This window comes from Perissodus microlepis, chromosome 22 (assembly GCF_051167445.1).
Source record: "Perissodus microlepis isolate ML-2025 ecotype Zambia chromosome 22, ASM5116744v1, whole genome shotgun sequence".
NCBI lineage: Eukaryota > Metazoa > Chordata > Actinopteri > Cichliformes > Cichlidae > Perissodus > Perissodus microlepis.
The window spans coordinates 7,578,493-7,597,428 of record NC_140481.1 but is presented as its reverse complement, the minus strand read 5'-3'; the positions used below and the strand labels follow the sequence as shown (position 1 = coordinate 7,597,428).

The 18,936-nt window shown below is 39.7% G+C and overlaps 1 protein-coding gene across 4 annotated transcripts in view; it reads left to right on the top strand.

The window, feature by feature from the left end:
• The window catches only part of col22a1 (collagen, type XXII, alpha 1), a 66,881-nt gene that overhangs the window by 23,765 nt on the left and 24,180 nt on the right, over nt 1-18,936 (top strand). For all 4 annotated transcript variants that reach the window (XM_084919417.1, XM_084919416.1, XM_084919418.1 and 1 more), the window contains 20 exons: nt 1,047-1,100; nt 1,207-1,251; nt 2,858-2,911; nt 3,019-3,072; nt 3,584-3,619; nt 4,124-4,153; nt 4,578-4,631; nt 4,788-4,841; nt 10,646-10,699; nt 12,342-12,395; nt 12,514-12,567; nt 12,691-12,744; nt 16,431-16,484; nt 16,583-16,627; nt 16,729-16,791; nt 17,101-17,154; nt 17,320-17,361; nt 17,448-17,480; nt 18,311-18,364; nt 18,817-18,870. In XM_084919417.1, coding sequence (XP_084775543.1) covers nt 1,047-1,100; nt 1,207-1,251; nt 2,858-2,911; nt 3,019-3,072; nt 3,584-3,619; nt 4,124-4,153; nt 4,578-4,631; nt 4,788-4,841; nt 10,646-10,699; nt 12,342-12,395; nt 12,514-12,567; nt 12,691-12,744; nt 16,431-16,484; nt 16,583-16,627; nt 16,729-16,791; nt 17,101-17,154; nt 17,320-17,361; nt 17,448-17,480; nt 18,311-18,364; nt 18,817-18,870 — 996 coding nt within the window. The remainder of the gene's footprint in view (nt 1-1,046; nt 1,101-1,206; nt 1,252-2,857; nt 2,912-3,018; nt 3,073-3,583; nt 3,620-4,123; nt 4,154-4,577; nt 4,632-4,787; nt 4,842-10,645; nt 10,700-12,341; nt 12,396-12,513; nt 12,568-12,690; nt 12,745-16,430; nt 16,485-16,582; nt 16,628-16,728; nt 16,792-17,100; nt 17,155-17,319; nt 17,362-17,447; nt 17,481-18,310; nt 18,365-18,816; nt 18,871-18,936) is intronic.

Genomic DNA, 18,936 nt, shown 5'->3' with positions numbered 1-18,936 from the left:
ACGAACTTTGAGGCTGGACTATATATTTTGTTATTATCAGGCTGCTCTACAGTGTTGGGAATACGTTACTCAATGAGAGTAACGTATTGTGAATACTTTGGATTACTTAATATATTATCATGCTTTTTTACAACTACATGAATGTACTGTTGCTGTGTGATTTATTACTATTACTGAAGGTTACTCACCATACCAATAGCAACTAGATTTTTAAATCTTAATATAAAATGAGTAACAGTAGGGTGGACATTAGGTAAGGCTGCACTTTTTGCAGCGACCTCGTATAGAAAACTATTCAGCGCGTATATAAAACAGGTCCCTTTACTCTGAACCGTAGTAAAGGGACCTCTGGCTAATACGTCGGTTCCATGTCGGGCTCGTAGCTGAAAACTAGCTTTACTTTGTTGTCTGGGTCAACTTTGCTAGGGAGAGACAGAGAGAGGAGTTGAAAGGCTGCTCCAACAGAACTTATTGTGTCGGAGGAAAACACGAACACGGTGTACAGTCGAGTCTTAATAACTTACAACAGCTGCGTCCATGAGGCTACATTCTTTAGGGCTATGCCTGTAACACTCTGCCTATTGCCTTTATATTAAATTATTTTTTGAATAATAATTTTTAAAAATATTTCTTCACGTCATTATGCGGGCTGCAAGTAGAGGTGACATTGGAAGAAACTTGTGCCTGAGGTTGCTTCCATTTAAATGGACTTCTTCCTTCCCACTGTCACTAATTGCTTCCTCATAGGAGATCATCTGATCATTGAGGTTCTCTCTCTAATTTTGCGAAGGTCTATCAAGGTTTGATCATGTCACAACATCAACAAAGTTGCTCATTTTAGATGGGTAGCTTGTGGACAGAAGGTCATAAGTCAACATTTAAGGGTTTCTTGGGATAATTTTTATCACTGACAGAAGCTATTTTTTATCTTTTGGAGTTGCAGCCGACCCCAGCGAGCCTCAGTATGCTCGAGTCAGAAATAGTGATGCTTTGGTGGAAGTCAGTAACTTTTATTAATACAAGTATTTGTTTTGTTTATTTCACAGGGTCTTCAAGGGGATGCTGGAATTCCTGGTGCACCAGGGCCAAAAGGTGTCACTGTAAGTATAATCCGAATTAACTTCCACCCAATGATGGTCTGATTTGATGGCAGTTTATAGAAATATATTTCTATAAAAATAATTATGTTGCTTTGGTTTGTTATAGGGTGACTCGGGTACAAAAGGTGAAACGGGAACACCGGGAACCAGGGTAAGTCACGTATTAAAACCACTTCGGCTTAGGCTTATGGATAGGTTGCATTGTAGCCACATGCTACAACAAACACAGTTTCAGAAACTAAAAGATTTTACCTTTCACATCTTTCAAAGTGTATTAAATACACTTTAATGACAATTAAAGTTTTCCATTTGGGTAAACTAAATTTGTGAAAATTCCATATAAAGAGGTAGACGTGAACCTGACCAGGTCACCGGCAACCTGATAGAGTTTAAACAGTTGCTTCACTCTTCACTTATTCCTACTTGGGGGCCTCCTGCTACAGCCACTAATCGTTTGGCCACACAGTTCCGCTGCAGCAGATACGAGCTACATCTTTAAAACAGTTGTTGCTGAAGGTCACGAGAGAGTTAGCTCATTTGCTTTCCCAGCATGTCCTGGGATTTGGGCCACGTTTCTAGGTTGAACCTGCGCAGAACACCAGCTCATACTGCAAATCCTGATAACGGGCTTAACTTTTCAGAAAGAGACTTTTCTTCTCAGAGGAATTGAGAACTGAGAGGCGTAATTGTGCAAACAGATGTGGTTTCCTTGATTTACTCTCCACACTTCCTGTCTGGAATTCTGTGGGGGCGTTACAGGATATAATGCACTTCATTCAGGCTCGCTGAAGCTTTGTTGATGTCTTAGGTTTTCTAGGAGCTGTTTGCCATCACACTGAATGTTATTTAGGCTTTTAATAATTCAGTGAAAGGTTATTTCCCTGAATCAACAGTTGTTTTCAACTATTTAATGCTGCTTTGTGTTGAGTTGTTTTTGTACTCAGTGTTTCTTGTTCAGAGGTCAGCTTTAACTTCAAGCTAAACGTCTTTAACGTGGTTTGAATAAAGAACTGTGCATCAAATCAGTCCACTGATCACTCTGCCGTATGGCATGGGGATGAGTAGCAGGTTCTAAGCACATATAGGCCCATTCAGACAAACTGATGCCCCTTTTAGAGCTGTCCATCAGCTGTTCAGTCAGACAGTAAGCAATTTCCTGTTGCTGAAAAGTACTGGCAAAGTCCTTACCTCAGTGAAGCGATAAAGGGAATAGGTGGTTTGGAGGAGACACACAGGACTGATTTAAAGTTGTGCTTGCTGACTGAAAAAGCTGTTCTTTATTAAGCACGTCCGTACTAACCACGACTGTGGTTGGTCAGATTCAAACCAAAGCCACTATGTAGAGATATCTAGGATGCCCAAAGGACATGTTAATAACAAGTCTTATACTTGGTGATGGTGGAGGAACCTGATGGTAGTGTAGACCTTTTATTGAAGGTCTTTCTTGATATTGTATATTGCAAGTGAAGAACTTTTTGTATAGGAAGTACTGGATGTAATTTATTATGCAAGTAAATTTGATATTATTAAGCAAAACACATTTTCATGTCTAAGTCAGCATTAACTTGTGTGAAACTGTCCCCAGTATTGTGGCATTTAGCTACAAGAGCTATTATTATTTTGTCCTATTATGATTTTATGCTATTATGTTTTTTGTTTCTTATTTCCTTCTTTATTCATTACTCGAAGGTTCTTTTATCTTGGGTTTTGAAGTTTGCCTACATTTTAAAAGAGAAAATGTAATTTTCCCATTTCAGGGTGAGACAGGTCTTGATGGATTACCTGGAAAACCTGGCTTTCCTGGGAAGGATGTAAGTGTTGATTTTTGATGGCGACATCAGTCGGTGACACATTTGGTCCGTCACCTTTGTATTAAAAGGTTTTTGTTGCTTATGTTTTTTTTTCTTTTATTGATTAGGGTTTGAGAGGTCTGACTGGAGTACCTGGGCCCAACGGGGTTAAAGGTGACAAGGTACGCCCACCCACTTACCTTTATTGTATTTGGAACACTGTTCACCTGATTACAAGTTGATGATACTGTTGTGTAATGTTATTAAGTGCTGCTGATATGAGTTCTTTCAAAGACTTATCAAAAGCTTCCCAAGCTACTGTCTGCTCTCTCCAGACATTCCTCAGTCTCCTCTGTGCACCATCAAAGTCTGCCCCCTCATTTGTCTGAGAAACTAAAACGCAGTTCATTTGTCTGTCTGTAATTACCAACTTTGATGATTCCTCCAGTGGAACGCACATGCTTCTACCACACCCAGCTGCACACACACTAATGCACACACAGGCACAAAGAGCTGCCGTGGTTCTTTACCCACAAGTTTCACTTTCTTTTAGCCTGCAGTAAGCATCCGCACAGCTCATCTCATAAATTATGGTTGTCGCTGTGCTGTCATCATATCCCTTAAGGGACTTTGCCCTGAGAGCCTCTTGATTCTAATGATGGGTTTGTCCTTGTTGTGTGACCTATGTCACAGGGGGAGAGAGGTCTTCCCGGATTACCTGGGGATGCGGTAAGTGCCAAAAATACACCAAAGGTACATAAGAATTATAATCTTAAGGATTATAGGTTTGTGTCATGATGAAGATAGCAGGGTTACAGCAGCATGCGTTTAAACCTCACATGTTGCATTTTAACTATTTTTTAATGATTATTGCTAAAGACAGAGCAGATCATCAAAGAGCGATCGTCGTGTTTTTAACTGAAGTGTATAAAAAGACAGGAAGTGAGATCACCGTGTCTGTTAGTGAAGTGCAGGACTTTAGCTGAAACTTGACAACACTTGTTATTATATCTAAAAATATAGATTATTTCAGTTGATGGGTTAAACACAGTTTTAACATCTCTTAATGGGATGAAGAAAATGAGCTTAATGATGACTAATGATGGATATATTGTTTTCTTTGAGAAAAGAAATGACATACACTGTGCAAATGCTTTTTCATCACAGTAACTATCAATGAATTTCACAAATCCAAGTGAGGATGTCATTATTTATTCAGTGCTTTAATTTCAGGTACAAACAGAAGGCTTACGGGGTGAGAAGGTGAGCAGTTGTTTAACAGTTTCACTGAAAGCAGATTGTTACTGCAGCATGAAAATCCAGGCACCAATATAAAAATAACCCTCACAAAATATGCTGTTTATGAATAATTTGGTGTATTTGGTCTTTGGAAAATGTAGCTTTGTGCATGAAAAGTAAGTGAAATATGGCATTTTATGAAAATTGGAATTGTAAAACTAACCAATATTGATATCAGTAAATGGAAATAATGGATTGAAGAGAATATATTAATTTGCTTAATCAAATGCATGATAAACTACCCAACCAAATGTATAGAAAGGATCTCATGTTGGACTCGTGCCTTTATAAGTTTTAAAGTTTAAGCTTGTATTGAAAAGTTTGATGATTAATTTCACAAATTTTTCACTATTACTGTAATAAAACTTGTTTGTTTGACCTGTTTCAGGGTGAGCCTGGACCACAAGGGCCCCCAGGTGCTGAAGGACACCCAGGGCCTCCTGTAAGGATCCTGATTTATTATTTCCTTTCTTCCGCTTTCCTGCTGTTTAACTTTTGATAGTTGCTGTTGTTTGAAAACCCACAATCAGATGCAATGCTCAACAATTTATTAACATGCCAGTTTTGCGGTTTTAATTTTTGGTGATTTATTCCTCAGGGTCCTCCTGGTGAACAAGGTTTACCCGGTAACCCTGGAGAATTTGGCCAGAGGGTAAGAATCTCATTTTGTTGGGAGGGTGTCAGAATATCACCTTACTGTACCGGGGGAGGATCAGTTCACCTGATGATTGTTTTATCTTTGCATCATCTGACTTTCTGTTTCCAGCTCTAACCACAAGACACAGATAGAGCCGTGCCCCGTGGTTAGATGTCATGTGAGGAGCAGCCTGTTTCTTTGTTCTTATTACATTGCCAAATTGTATTTTTGGTTTTATGTAACTCAGCAATTTTAAACTAAATTACAGTGGAACTCGGACACATTTTGTTTTTTCACCTTACTTTTGAATATGGCATTGACAGTTTTAGCAACTGAGTGAATACACGTACTTTAAACTCACAGGAAGTGTTTCAGCTTGAAAATGATATTCAGTTCAATTCATTTCAGTTCAAATCAAATTTTTTATGTAGCTCAAAATCACAACAAGTCGTGATGCATTGCTCACGGGGGGCATCTGATTGTTGCTCTGTGTAGTTGTAGGGTCTTCACCGCGCCTTCAGGTGTCTGTTATGATTTGGTGCAAAATAAATAAAATTGAATTAAACTGAATCTGCTGCAAAGGGTTGGGCGTGAGGGGGGCAAAAGGGGGGCAATGATGAGGCCTCAGAGGATTAACACCTTCAGGACACAGGCAATCTATCTAGGGTTTAGAGTAGGGGTTTGGATCTAGCTAATTCCTGTCAGGTCTAAATCGTCAACTGTGGCAACCTTTACTCTGTGCTGTCAGAACATGTAATTGTGTGGTTTTGTAAAATTCTTCCTCAGTGTCTTGGAAATCAGGGGACAAAAAAATTATCTTTAAGAAACTTGGCACAAATGCTGCTGTGACCTTGCACTACTCATGGCCTCATTCCAAATTCTTATCCCAAAGCTCTATTATGTGTTTAAAAATACTGGTGGACCACTGTGCACTCCTAGTAGATGCATCTAATACATACAGAGAAAAACCCAACAATCATGTGACCTCCTATGAGCAAGCACTTTGACGACAGTAGGAAGGAAAAACTCCCTTTTAACAGGAAGAAACCAGGCTCAGGGAGGGGCGGGGCCATCTGCCGCAACCAGTTGGGGTGAGAGAAGGAAGACAGGATAAAGACATGCTGTGGAAGAGAGACAGAGATTAATAACAAGTATGATTCAATGCAGAGAGGTCTATTAACACATAGTGAGTGAGAAAGGCGACTGAAGAAAAAACACTCAATGGGAATCCCCCAGCCGACTACACCTATTGCAGCATAACTAAGGGAGGATTCAGGGTCACCTGACTAAATGCTTTCGGGGGTCTAAGTCATCATCAGTCACGATCCCAATCCTAGCTTTAAACTCAAACCCTAGCCGGATATTTTGGAGAAAACCAAAAAACGAAATTTTTGCAAAACATACTGAGCAGAATAGCCTCCCTTTGCCTTGATTACTGCTTTGCACACTCTTGGCATTCTCTCGATGAGCTTCATGAGGTCATCACCTGAAATGGTTTTCCAACAGTCTTGAAGGAGTTCTCAGAGATGTTGAGCACTTGTTGGCCCTTTTGCCTTCATTCTGCCTCCATTTCATCCCAAACCATCTTGATTGGGTTTAGGTCAGGTGACTGTAGAGGCCAGGCCATCTGGCACAGCACTCCAGCACTCCCCTCCTTGCTCCAAATAGCCCTTACACAGCCCCAAGTGTGTATATGGGGTCATTGTCCTGTTGAAAAATAAATAATGGTCTGATTAAACGCAAACTGGATGGGATGCATGTCGCTGCAGGATGCTGTGGTAGCCATGCTGGGTCAGTGTGCCTTCAATTTTGTATAAATCCCAACAATGTCACCAGCAAAGCATCCCCATCACACCTCCTCCTCCATGCTTCACGGTGGGAACCATGCATGTAGAGACCATCCGTTCACCTTATCTTCACACAAAGACACGACGGGTGGAACCAGAGATCTCAAACTGGGACTCATCACACCAAAGCGCAGATTTCCATTGATGCAAACAAATCTCTTCTGCTTGTTGCTTTTCCTTAATGGTTTCTTAGCAGCTATTTGACCATAAAGGCCTGATTCACACAGTCTGCTCTGTACAGTTGATGTAGAGATGTGACTGCTACTGGACCTTTGTGTGGCATTTATCTGGGCTCTAATCTAATCTGAGCCTAATTCTGAGGCTGGTGACTCAGATGAATTTATCCTAAACAGCAGAGGTGACTCTTGGGCTTCTTCTCCTGGATCAGGTGAGCCAGTTTCATCATAGCGCTTGATGGTTTTTGCGACTGCACTTGGGGACACATTCAGCGTTTTAGCAATTTTCCAGACAGACTGACCTTCAGTGCTTGAAGTAATGATGGACTGTCATTTGTCTTTACTTAGCTGATTGGTTCTTGACATAATATGGATTTTAACAGTTGTCAAATAGGGCTGTCAGCTGTGTACCAACCTGACACAACACAACTGATGGTCCCAGCCCCATTAAGAAGGCAAGAAATTCCACAAACAAACCCTTACAAGCCACACTTGTGAGGTGAAAACCGTTTCAGGTGACTGCATCATGAAGCTCATTGAGAGAAGGTCATGGGTTTGCAGCACTGTCAACAAAACAAAGGGTGGCTACTTTGAGGAATCTAAAATATAAGACATATTTAGAGTTACTTAAGTACGTTTATATATTGCTTCAAATGTTTGATGTCTTAAATTTGTATATATAATGTAGGAAGTAGTAAAAATAAAGACAAATCATTGAACTAGAAGGTGTGTCCAAACTTTGCACTTTACTATAAATCATATACAAATACACTGGTAGTGTACACATATATTCTGATAGAATAAGGATAGGGTTAAGGTTATGAGCAATGATAAATCATGACCAAAACTACATCATTATGATATTCAGTAACATTCACAAATAAACAAACTAACAAACATAAAAAATCAGTAAAAAAATATGTTATATGATTAATATTATCCTCACCACATTTTGAGAATTTCTTAAAAATAAATCATTTGCAAAGATTTCATGAGAAAAACTGTAACTTATATTTATTGGCTGTTTAGTCCCTAACCTATCGTGTTCCAGCTGGATTATTTTGATTTTACATGGAATCAAGAAAGATGCTGTTTATTCTTCATGCTAGTCAGAGCCTATGCTGTAGCTTTTATCAGTGCTCTCTAACAACTCGTCCCATGTGTCTCGTATATTTCTTCCTCTCTCTCTCTCAACACTGGTTCTATTACACAGCAGTTTGTAATTAAAACAGACACAGTAGTTCTACATAATGTGTTCCTCCAAAACATTAACAAAGACATTGACCTCCTCTCCCCTCCCTTCTCTACTGGGAGTAATGAACTTCTTATCAGCAGTATGTGACTTTGTCATTGCTCAGCTGGGTAACACAGTCAAGCCAAACCTTGTCAAAAGACAAACACTCTACCTCCAAAATATTTATGCTTAAACAGCATCAATAAAACAGCCACACTGGGTTTATGTTTCAGAATATGTAGAAAACATCCCTCTATGTAGCCTTGTTTTTTTCATGATATCAGTGGAAGTCCTGCTGAAGTACTTTGCAGCTTCATGGGGTACTTTCCAAGAGAGTCATGCAGAAAAACAGACTGTGAGAAGTTTGACCTATTTTTTTTCTTCAGGTTTTGGATTGTTAAACCCACTCTGAAGATTCACAGGGAGACAGTCTGTGTGTGTGTGTGTGTGTGTGTGTGTGTGTGTGTGTGTGGAGGTGAGGGAGTTAAAGCTAGGCTCTGAGCTGTGATAATGGGTTGGCCTCCACTATTGCCAGTGCTAATAGAGTTGGCCATATGGTTGAGTAGGTATAGATTGAGCTGCTTTCACCTCCGCTGCTGAAAAGCAGTCATCAGTTGTCTGGTTTCAGTGCTGCTGAGTCCTGTTTCTTCACCTTTATCCTTATATGATCGCTGATTGAAGCCTGGAATGCTGACTGCCTATCTTAAAGGACTGAAGAGGATTATGTCAACAAACTTATTAAGAAAAATCTGGCAGCATGTAGTTTTATGTGAAAGCAAGCGAAACAACAGCAATCACCACAAAAGGCTTTTTTTTAAAAAAAGCTTAAAACAGTAAAATTTTGTGAAAAATTAGCCTACATAGTGAGAATAATGATATTTCATAAATAAATCATGAAGTAAATGTGTGATTTAAGTATAATTTGACCATAGCTTTAATAGGAAAATGTGAGTTGCCCCAAAACTAATGTTTCTCAGTTACACCATCGGTCTTCTTCCGCTTATCATCATCAGGGTGTGTGGGGCACTGGAGCCTGTTTTAGCTACGACAGGGCGATAGGCATGGTACACCCTGGATGGTCACTAGTCTAACACATAAAGACAGAGAACCATTCACACTCACATTCACATCTATGAGCAATTTGGAATCACCAATTAACAGAACCCCACTAACTGCATGTCTTTGTGCTGGTCAGAGCCTATCTGGAAAGGCTCTGACCAGATGGTGGAGTCAAACTCAGGCACTTCTTGCAGTGAGGCCACTGCGCCACCGTGCTGCCCTACACATAACAGCTAGAACCCATAACAATTTCACATCTTGGTTTTGTTAATGCAAATATACCTTCTAGACAGTGCTGGGGTCATTACCTAGTAAAAGTAATGTATTACACATGTTACTTTTCTTAAAAGTAATGCTGTACGTTACTCATTTACTCCCAGAAAAAGTAATTTGTTACACTCCTTCTTGTTACTCCATAAAATAATCTTAAATAATTTTCTTTTATTGTTACATTCATTATTTCTTATTAAATGTAATGTCCATATCTCCTCTGTAGACCTATCCATCATTTTCTTACAAAGTGAAATCAGCTGACTGTATCCCAATGTTTGTTTAAATTGTATTTTTTTCTTTCTGTATGCCTGGCATGCCGATAACTGAAAATCCTGTAGAATGCAGCTAATGACGTAATTGTAACTGGAATGCAATTTCTGAATTTAGTACAGTAATGTGTTAAATTAATCAAATTGTTACATTGTTACATTTAACACGTTACTTTTTACACTTTTTTTTACACCCAACATGACTATGAGATTTTACCTATCTACAGCGATATGGCCCAAAGTAAATTCAGTTCAATTCAATTTGATTTATACAGCGCTAAATGACAACATCAAGGCGCTTTATATTGTAAGGTAGACCCTACAATAATACATACAGAGAAAAACCCAACAATCATATGACCCCCTATGAACAAGCACATGGCGACAGTGGGAAGGAAAAACTCCCTTTTAACAGGAAGAAACCTCCAGCAAAACCAGGCTCAGGGAGGGGCGGGGCCATCTGCCGCGACTGGTTGGGGAGAGAGAAGTAAAATGAAATGCTGTCTACTGGATTAGTGTTGCTCAACCTTCCCACAGAAAAGCACATGGATACACTATTGTTTAAGGAACAGCTTCTCAACTTGTAAAATGAGACCATCAGAGGAGTATAGGCAGAGACGACATCATTGTCATCAGCAGCTTACTGAAGTTTAACCAAAATCTCTGAGCTTTCTATTTTCCCTGTAATATTTACCAAGTTTATCATTTCTAGAGAGCGTCACAAATGAAAGAGGCTCAACTAAAATATTCCTAGTTTTATTGTCTGAAAGCTGTTTTCAAGTTTGCTGTGTTTGAAGAATAGCTCAGAGTACTGCACTCTGAACTCCAAAGTTTCTAAACCCCTCAGTAGCAAATTTAAGCTCACATTTCTCAGATGTCACTAAGACAATTGTGTGCTGATTATTTTATTATTGTTACCATTTGTTCATGTCATTGTTCTATTTATACTGTTATCTTATAGGGTAGGAAAGGTGAAGGTGGACTCCCAGGGGTGGATGGCCTTCCTGGACCTGCTGTAAGAACAATTTGGATTTTGCAGCATGCAAAGTGATGATAAAGATTATTTTCTCAGAGTTGTTTTTTATCAAAGATAGGTCAAACCCGTAAATACATCCATCACGAGAGATGTGCAGACCGAATGTATTTATTCATGTGTAAATTCTAGTAAAAATACAGCATTATTATAAAAACAAAGCTACAAAAAGTTGTAATAGTATAAAAGATGAACGTAGCTACTGTGATGGTGTGTGAAGTCCCATTCTGAAGCCCTGAGATGGGTCTGACAATGAGCACATCCTGGAAAAATCTCCTTTCTGACACTGACTGAATGACAGAAATGAATGAGCCAATGGACGACTATGTAAATATAAGTACACTTCTAAGCTTTTTTGTAACCACAGCTATCGCCCCCTGGTGGCCTTTTAAAAAGAAATCTTTAGACGTGGAAGCCATGACCATCTTCTATACTGTCTGTGAATGCAGTACATTTTTTAAACAAATATATATTACTTTACAAAAAATTACTAGAAATGAACTTCCAGATTCTAGAGCTGTATTAAAATACGTGTAAATTTCCCCCATTCTAAATAATCCTGACAAAATGTTGCCTCATTTTGTACAATTTAAATTCCTACTCTATTTTCAACAATTGCAATAATGCAAATATGAAGTAGTGTCTATAAAAAAGTCTTGAGATTAGCATCATTTTGATTTGTTGGTGAGCCATCGCTCTCTGGTGAACAGGACTCGGTGCTGGATGAAACATGTCCATTGAGACTGCCGTACTAACCAAATCCTCTTTTTCAGCCACAGCTAGACATACGGTACATATTAACCCTACTTGTATTCACGGATGAGACCAGCCAGCATTACCTCGACCCTAACAGTTACATGTGAGCAGCATAGAGGCTCACAAAACAGCAGCTTCCCACCGGGCTTTTCTTAAATGAGTCCCAAGTTTCTAGCTCATACAGTCTTTAAAAATAACATGGAAAACAAAAATCACAATATGTTGTGTGTATTTTAGGGATGGTGAAGCATCTTTTGTTTATGTTGCTTTGGAAAAACGTAATACTCATTTTAAGTTGCCATAGCATCATCCTCTATGTAGCTCTGTTTACATTGATGTGTTGTTTATGAACATCTTATGTCAGTGCTTCCTATAATGCCCCGATGACCTCTCACGGAGAACTGAAGAGGAATAATTTGCTATTTAAATTATGTGGGCTGCTCAATATTTGTTGTGGTCCACAAAGCACAAAATTGCTGCAGTGCTCTCGAAGGTCTCTTCATTGTATGTTTTAATAGAGAGAAAATAAACAGGCTAAATTAAAACCAACAGGTTATACCAATTAATTTCCCAAATTGCTCCCTGTAGCCAAACAGACATGTCCCCTGTGTTCAAGCACTAGCCAAGGTTGAATTGGTGGTAAACTGTGCTGCAATACTCCCCTCTAGTGGCTGCTTGGCGCTAATGATTTGAACTTTGCCTTCTGGAAAACCATATGATTAAAATTTAAAATAAATTCAAATTTAGAGATTTAGAGAAAAGAAAATAAGGTCTTGGCACATTGCCCGATCTATTTCATTAAACACCTAAATAACTGTGTATATGATCAAGTCAACTTTTTCCAGACGTTTTAAAAATTATTTTTCAGGGTCCTCAGGGTCCACCTGGACCACCAGGAAACCAAGGAAACACTGGACCTCCTGTAAGTGACTGACATGTAGAAAGGAAAGTCGTTATTTTTGCTCATAAGATTTAGCAGTGAAGGAAGATTTGCTTCAAAACATGATGAGATGCCTTTGTGTTTTTTCTCTCACCGGAAGGGTCTGCCAGGTGAAATTGGATTTCCAGGCAAACAGGGAGAGGCTGGAAAACCTGTGAGTTAACCTTTTGAGGGCTTGAATAAAAACTTCATGCTGGTACTTATAATGCCAAGTGTTTGTTGGTAGTTCCTCTGTGTGTGTCACCGAATGTCAGCATCTGGTGTCTGATTTTCAAAGGGTATTCCTGGTAAAGATGGTCTGGATGGTCTTCCTGGAAGTGACGGTGCCATGGTGAGTGAAACTTTTAGATTTGCCTACGATGAACAAACGTTAAAGGTGTGCTAATCAAAATGGTTACGGTTAGCTTATTGTTTGTTTCACAATTCCAAACTTTTCTATGTTTTGTTCCCTCTCACTCTGCAGATCAGCCTTGTTTCCAGCAGCAGATTAGACATTTACAGTTAGAAACTTTAGAAACTTGCTAACTGATAAAGCAAATAGCTAATGAGCAGTTTTTGGCATTCAAACTATTAAGTAAGTAAGTAAGTAAAACTTTATTTGTATATCACTTTGCCACAGTGGCAAAAGCTCTGTCTCCTTTGGTTCTCAGCCTTGTATGATGCATGACAAGTAGACCCTGATTACATGACCTAAGAGACCTGCTAGGGACATGGGGATGTAGAAGTTCAATGACGTAGGCAGGTGCTTGTCCATGAAGAGCTCTATAAGTCAGAACCAGAATCTTGAAATGGACTCTGAATTCAATGGGGAGCCAGTGCAGCTGTATGAGCAACAGTGTCACGTGTGATTACTTAGATGTTTCGGTCAGAAGTCTTGCTGCAGCGTTTTGAACAATCTGTAGACGCTCCAAAGAGTTTTTGTTTAAACATGTAAACAGTGAATTACAGCAGTCCAGTCGTGATGAAATGAAAGCATGAATGACAATCTCCAGTTCAGTACGAGATACAATAGGGCTTAGTTTAGAAATGTTCCTTAAGTGATAAAAACAGGACCAAACCAGAGATTTGACGTGAACATCCAGAGTGAGAGCCAGGTCAAAAATGACCCCTAGGTTCCTGATAGACGATTTCACAAATGTTGCAAGGGGACCAAGAGCATTCATTATCTTAGGTACATGTCTATCAGGGGCACATACAAGGACTTCAGTCTTTCCTTCGTTAAGTTGGAGGAAGTTGTCAGCCATCCAAACTTTAATGGAATCTAAGCACTCATTCAAAATCTGTAGCTTAGAAACATCTTGGCTTAAAAGAAACTGGATATCGTCTGCGTAGCAGTGGTAGCAGATGTCCTCAAAGGGGCTCAAAAAATGCTGGAGGGGAAGTAGATATGTTAAGAACAATAAAGAACAATAAACTCTGAGTCTATTTGTGAGGAACTTGTGAATAAAATAACCTTGAGAGGTTTTATTTGGTAAATACTTGTGCCAACACAAAAAGCTTCAGAGATATACCGATGTTGCTTTTTGTCCGCTAGAATTGAAAACTAGACAACTCTTTGCTAACATGTTAGTAATTTCATCTACGTAAGGCCAGACATGAATAATAGTCTTAATGTTAGTCATATTTTTGTGGTGTTCTTCCACATAATCTCTGAAGAAAAAAAACCTTTACATGTATTCACTGTGACCCCTTAATGTTGGTGACTGGGAGGTTGGTGAGTCTCTAAGCTACAAGCTAGCAACAAGGAAGGGTTTTGGTTCTCAGGCTTTTACCATTTTACCATTTCTTTCAGGTAATTATGAGCCAAGTTTGAGTGTCAGCATAACTAAACCACAGAATATACTGGAAAAAATCTTGGAGCACATATTCTTAACTGATATAAGTAAAGATAATTTTCCATTTAGCCTTCAGGATATACGCTATATTGACAAAAATATTAGCCCACACCTCAGGTGTTTCCAGTCCGATTGGCACAGGTGTATAAAGTCAAGCCATGCATGCAGTAATGGAGTCTGCCTTTGCAAACATTTGTGAAAGAATATATGGTTCTAAGGAGCTTGTTGAATTTGAGTACGATGCTGTAAGACGAGCCCACCATCGCTCAGCTGTAAGTGGTATTGCAAAGTGGAAGCATTTAGGGTCCACAGCTGGGTTCACCGAGTGCAGAGGTGTACAGTCGTCAACACTTTAAAAAGTCATTAACAGTTTGCTGACTGAAGTCCAAGCTCAAAACCACCGGCATTAACAACAGCACAAATATGTGCACTGAAAGCTTTGTGGCTGGGCTGCGATAGCTAAGCAGCTTTTGCAGGTGGTAACAGTCATACTGGCCTTTTGGACTTAAAAGTGACACAGCTAGTACCATGTGCACCATCTTTTGATGTCAGAATAGCTTTAATTCCTTGTGGCATATTTTGAAGAAGGCAGTGGATAGAAGGTAGATTTACACTTCCATGTTTTTATACCAAATTCTGACCCTACCATCCGAATGTCACGGCAGAAATTCAGACTCATTAGGTCAGGTAACGTTTTCACAATCCTCTGTGATCTAGTTTGGTGAGCCTGTGTGAACTGTAGTTTCCTGTTCTTAGCTGACAGGACTGGTCTCCTGCTGCTTTAATCCATCTGCACCAAGGTTTGACATGTTGTGTGTTCAGAGAATCTCTTCTCTGATACCTTAGTTGTAATTATTGGTTATTTGAATTACATTTACAGCTCTTTTTGTACATCTTTTTGTAAATTATCCTACTCAACATGTCTTTGAATCTGAATGTGTTATTTTTAATAACTGTACAGTACTCTAAATTTGCCCCATACACTCTTATTTATTGTTTTTTATGTTATATTCTTTACGTTTGTGTGAATCTGTATGCTCCACCTGGCTATCACTTTGCTCCTGGAACACTTGAATTTTCCCAGTGAAGGACCATAAAGGATATTTCCATTCTATTCCATTAACTCAAAGCAATCTGGCGATTCTGCTCTGACAACAAAAAGATATTTTAAACAAGACAAGTGTTGCTCACTGGATATTTTTCTTTTTTAGATCATTCTTTGTAAACCATAAAGATGGCTGTGTGGGAAAATCCCAGTAGATCAGCAGTGTCTGAAATACTCCGACCAGCCCATCTGGCACCAATAACCAGGCCACGTTCACAGTTGCTTGAATCACCTTTCTTCCACATTCTGATGCTCAGTTTAAACTTCAGCAGGTTGTCTTGACTACATGGCTTAATGCAGTGAGGTGCTTCCAGGTTACTGGCTGGTTTGATATTTGCATTAACAAGCAAACGATGCTAACCAACCACACTCCGTCCATAAATATATGTGTGTATTATTTAGCACATTCTGTTAATTAGCGCTAAGCTACAGGCTAATAAAATACTGTTATTTCCCTCACCACATCTGAAGCACAAGCTTCTTGGATGAGCTGTATCATGTCATTTACCAGATAATTACATTACATTGCAAACTCTCCAACAGCAGAAACACAGTGGAACTGAATTAGCAAAGATGAGGCCAGGCAGATAGCTACAAGCTACAGCTACGTGTGTTGGGACACTTATCAATTAAAGAAGCCATATTCATAAATTTAGTTAAATCTTACGTCTTTGCAGTGTCCGCATGGATGAGAAAAGATAAAATGACAAAGCAAAACAAATCCAAAATCTCAGAAAACAAGTCTATTCTTCTCTTTTTACCGTTGTTGCAAATCTCAGGGCTTTGGTACATTTGATTGGGAGATTCTTCACATCGAGTGAGACTCTGTGCAGAGTTGTGTGTGTTGTGGCTGTTGGGCAATTTTGGAGGCGAGCTCCAGGCTGCTCATCCGAACTCTGCTTCCTCATAAAAGAAAAGTTGCACAGAAACCACAAGCAAACTTTAAAAAAAAATGTTTTGGTTGGTAAACAGTGGGCTCATTGGTGCCACAGGGCTGGTGATATGCCTGGAAAATGCTTTTGGCTGGGACGAGTTTTGAAAGTATGACATCTAAATTATAATCTTGTGTCTCTAAAGGGGCTCAGGGGCGAGCGTGGAGCAGATGGTTTTCCTGGCAAGCCTGGACCCAAGGTAACGTGATTAACCTTACCCAGAAATACACTGAGCTTGTGCTTGTTGTGTTATTTATTCAGAAAACAGCCATGTTAACAAGTGCGTTTTCTCTGCAGGGCGACGAAGGGCCTCCTGGACCAAGAGGACCTCCAGGGGAGAGTGTGAGCTCACAGTTGCCTTCGGTTTTGCTTATTTGGCATTTGGATTTTATGGGATACATTTTATTTTGGCATATTTTTTGAAATGTTTCATTTTTTTCCAGGGGGAAGCTGGTGCCCCTGGACAGCTAGGTACTGCTGGAGCACGAGGTGACCGAGGCGTGCCAGTAAGCTTCTCAACGCTTTCACAGTCATTCACAGCTATATCTCTGATTTACTTCTGCAAACAAGGGGCACTGTCCTTACTTCACTTTTGTACATTATGTAATCATTTCTATTAAAGTCAGCTCCAGTAAAATGAATGTCCCTAATTGGACTGGGTGACCTCCTGGGAACCCTTGGGGCCCGTTGGTTGTTCCCAGATGCCATTTTGAGACCGACTGACTTTCCAATTATAAAGTTCTTACTTCCCTGTATTAATATGCACATGAATATCTGAGATCTGTTTAAAAAAATGAATATTTTGTTTTCCATAGGGAGAGAGAGGACAGACAGGACCAGTTGGGCCAAAAGGTGAAAAAGGCGACAAGGTAAAAAACAAAAATCCGGAACCACTTTTATATTTTGGACACCTTAATAAAGTGAAGGAATAGGAGGAACGCTGCTGCATTTGTCTCACTAATGGTCGCCCTGCAGTATTAGCTGTAATAAGGTAATTAGCATCCAGACTCTGAACATATTGTCTCCTGCCTCAGGGTGAAGTGGGAGCTATGGGACCGCCGGGCATTCCGGGAAATGTGAGTAATATTTCTGCTGTTTCTGTGCGTGTTAACTGTAATAGAGTGCAGATGTGGTGAGATGTCACCTGCTTTCTTCTTCACAGGTTGCAAACGTCATTCCTGAGCCTGGTGAACCTGTGAGTACGCTTCTTCTATTTCACAAACTCCAGAATCAAATCCGTGAAGAATGGCTGTTTTTTTGTTTCTTTCTTTTAATTTGCTTGATTTTAAAAAATAAATAAATATGTTTACATATTATATGCCACCAATCAGACAGAACATTTGACACCTGACAGGCGAGGCAGATAACACTGATGATCTCTTCATCGTGGCAGCTCTTAGTGGGTGGGATACATTAGGAACCAAGTGAACATTTTAGAAAAAGGAAAAATGGGCAAGTGTAAGTATTTGAGCGAGTGTGACGAGGGCCAGATTATGACGACTGTGTCAGAGCGTCTCCATAACTGCAGCTCTTGTGGGGTCTGCAGTGATCAGTGTCTATCAAATGTGGTTCAAGGAAGGAACAGTGGTGAACCAGTGACAGGGCCATGGACTGTCCTGTTTGTTGCCACAAAGCAAAACTGGTTTAGGAATGGTTCGAGGAGCACAACAATGACTTTGAAGCATCGACTTGACCTTCAAATTCCCCAGAACTCAGTTCAGTCGAGCATCTGTTGGATGTCCTGGATAAATAAGGCTGATTCATGGAGACGCTACCTCACAACTTACACGACTTAAAGTATTTGTTGGTGACATCTTGGTAACAAATACCTCATCACACCTTCAGCACATGTTCAGGGGTCTAGTAGAGTCCATGCCTCAGCGAGGTCTGTTTTGGCAGAAAAAAGGGGGAAAGACACAACATTAGGCAGGTGGTCATAATGCCTGATCAGTATAAAACACTGTTCTCACTCTTCTCATCTTCTGCATTTTTGCCATTTATTTCATTGCTTGTTTTTACCTTAAGGGGAGACCTGGAGAGAAAGGAGAGAAAGGGGAACAAGGGAAACCAGGAGAGATGGTGAGTTTAGTTTTCACTTCCTCTTTTTACATAACCAAGCTTCAACCAGCAATACGCTCAGGATCCCACTAGGTGCCAGTAGAGATTTGACGTTGCTGCAGCGAGGATGTCCTGTTACAGTGAGAGAGCTCCCGAGACTTTCCTTAATTGGCTAAGTAAATTAAATATTTGACACAGTCATGCAGTGCCCTGAATCTCTGTTCTCTCTGCTTTGCTGATATATTGTATATTAGGTGCAGCAGAACAGAATGCATTGGTATATTTAGCATTAAATAGGCAACATGAATTATGTGCTGGAATTAACAGACTCATATTCTTAAGGCAGCATATGACAGTAAGTCTTTTTGTCGTAGAGGATCATCACTATTCTTCATTCATTTTTAGAGTAGCCCTTTTAACGCTTTAAGAGAAATGTTTAAATATATTTTTAAATTAATGCATCTTCTCTGTAGGGTCCAAGAGGACTACCTGGTGAACAAGGTTTTAAAGGACCACCTGGACTACCGGTACAAAGCTTGTTATCTCCTCACTCGTTTTAAGCTACAGTCATTCCGACTGGAATATCTCTGATT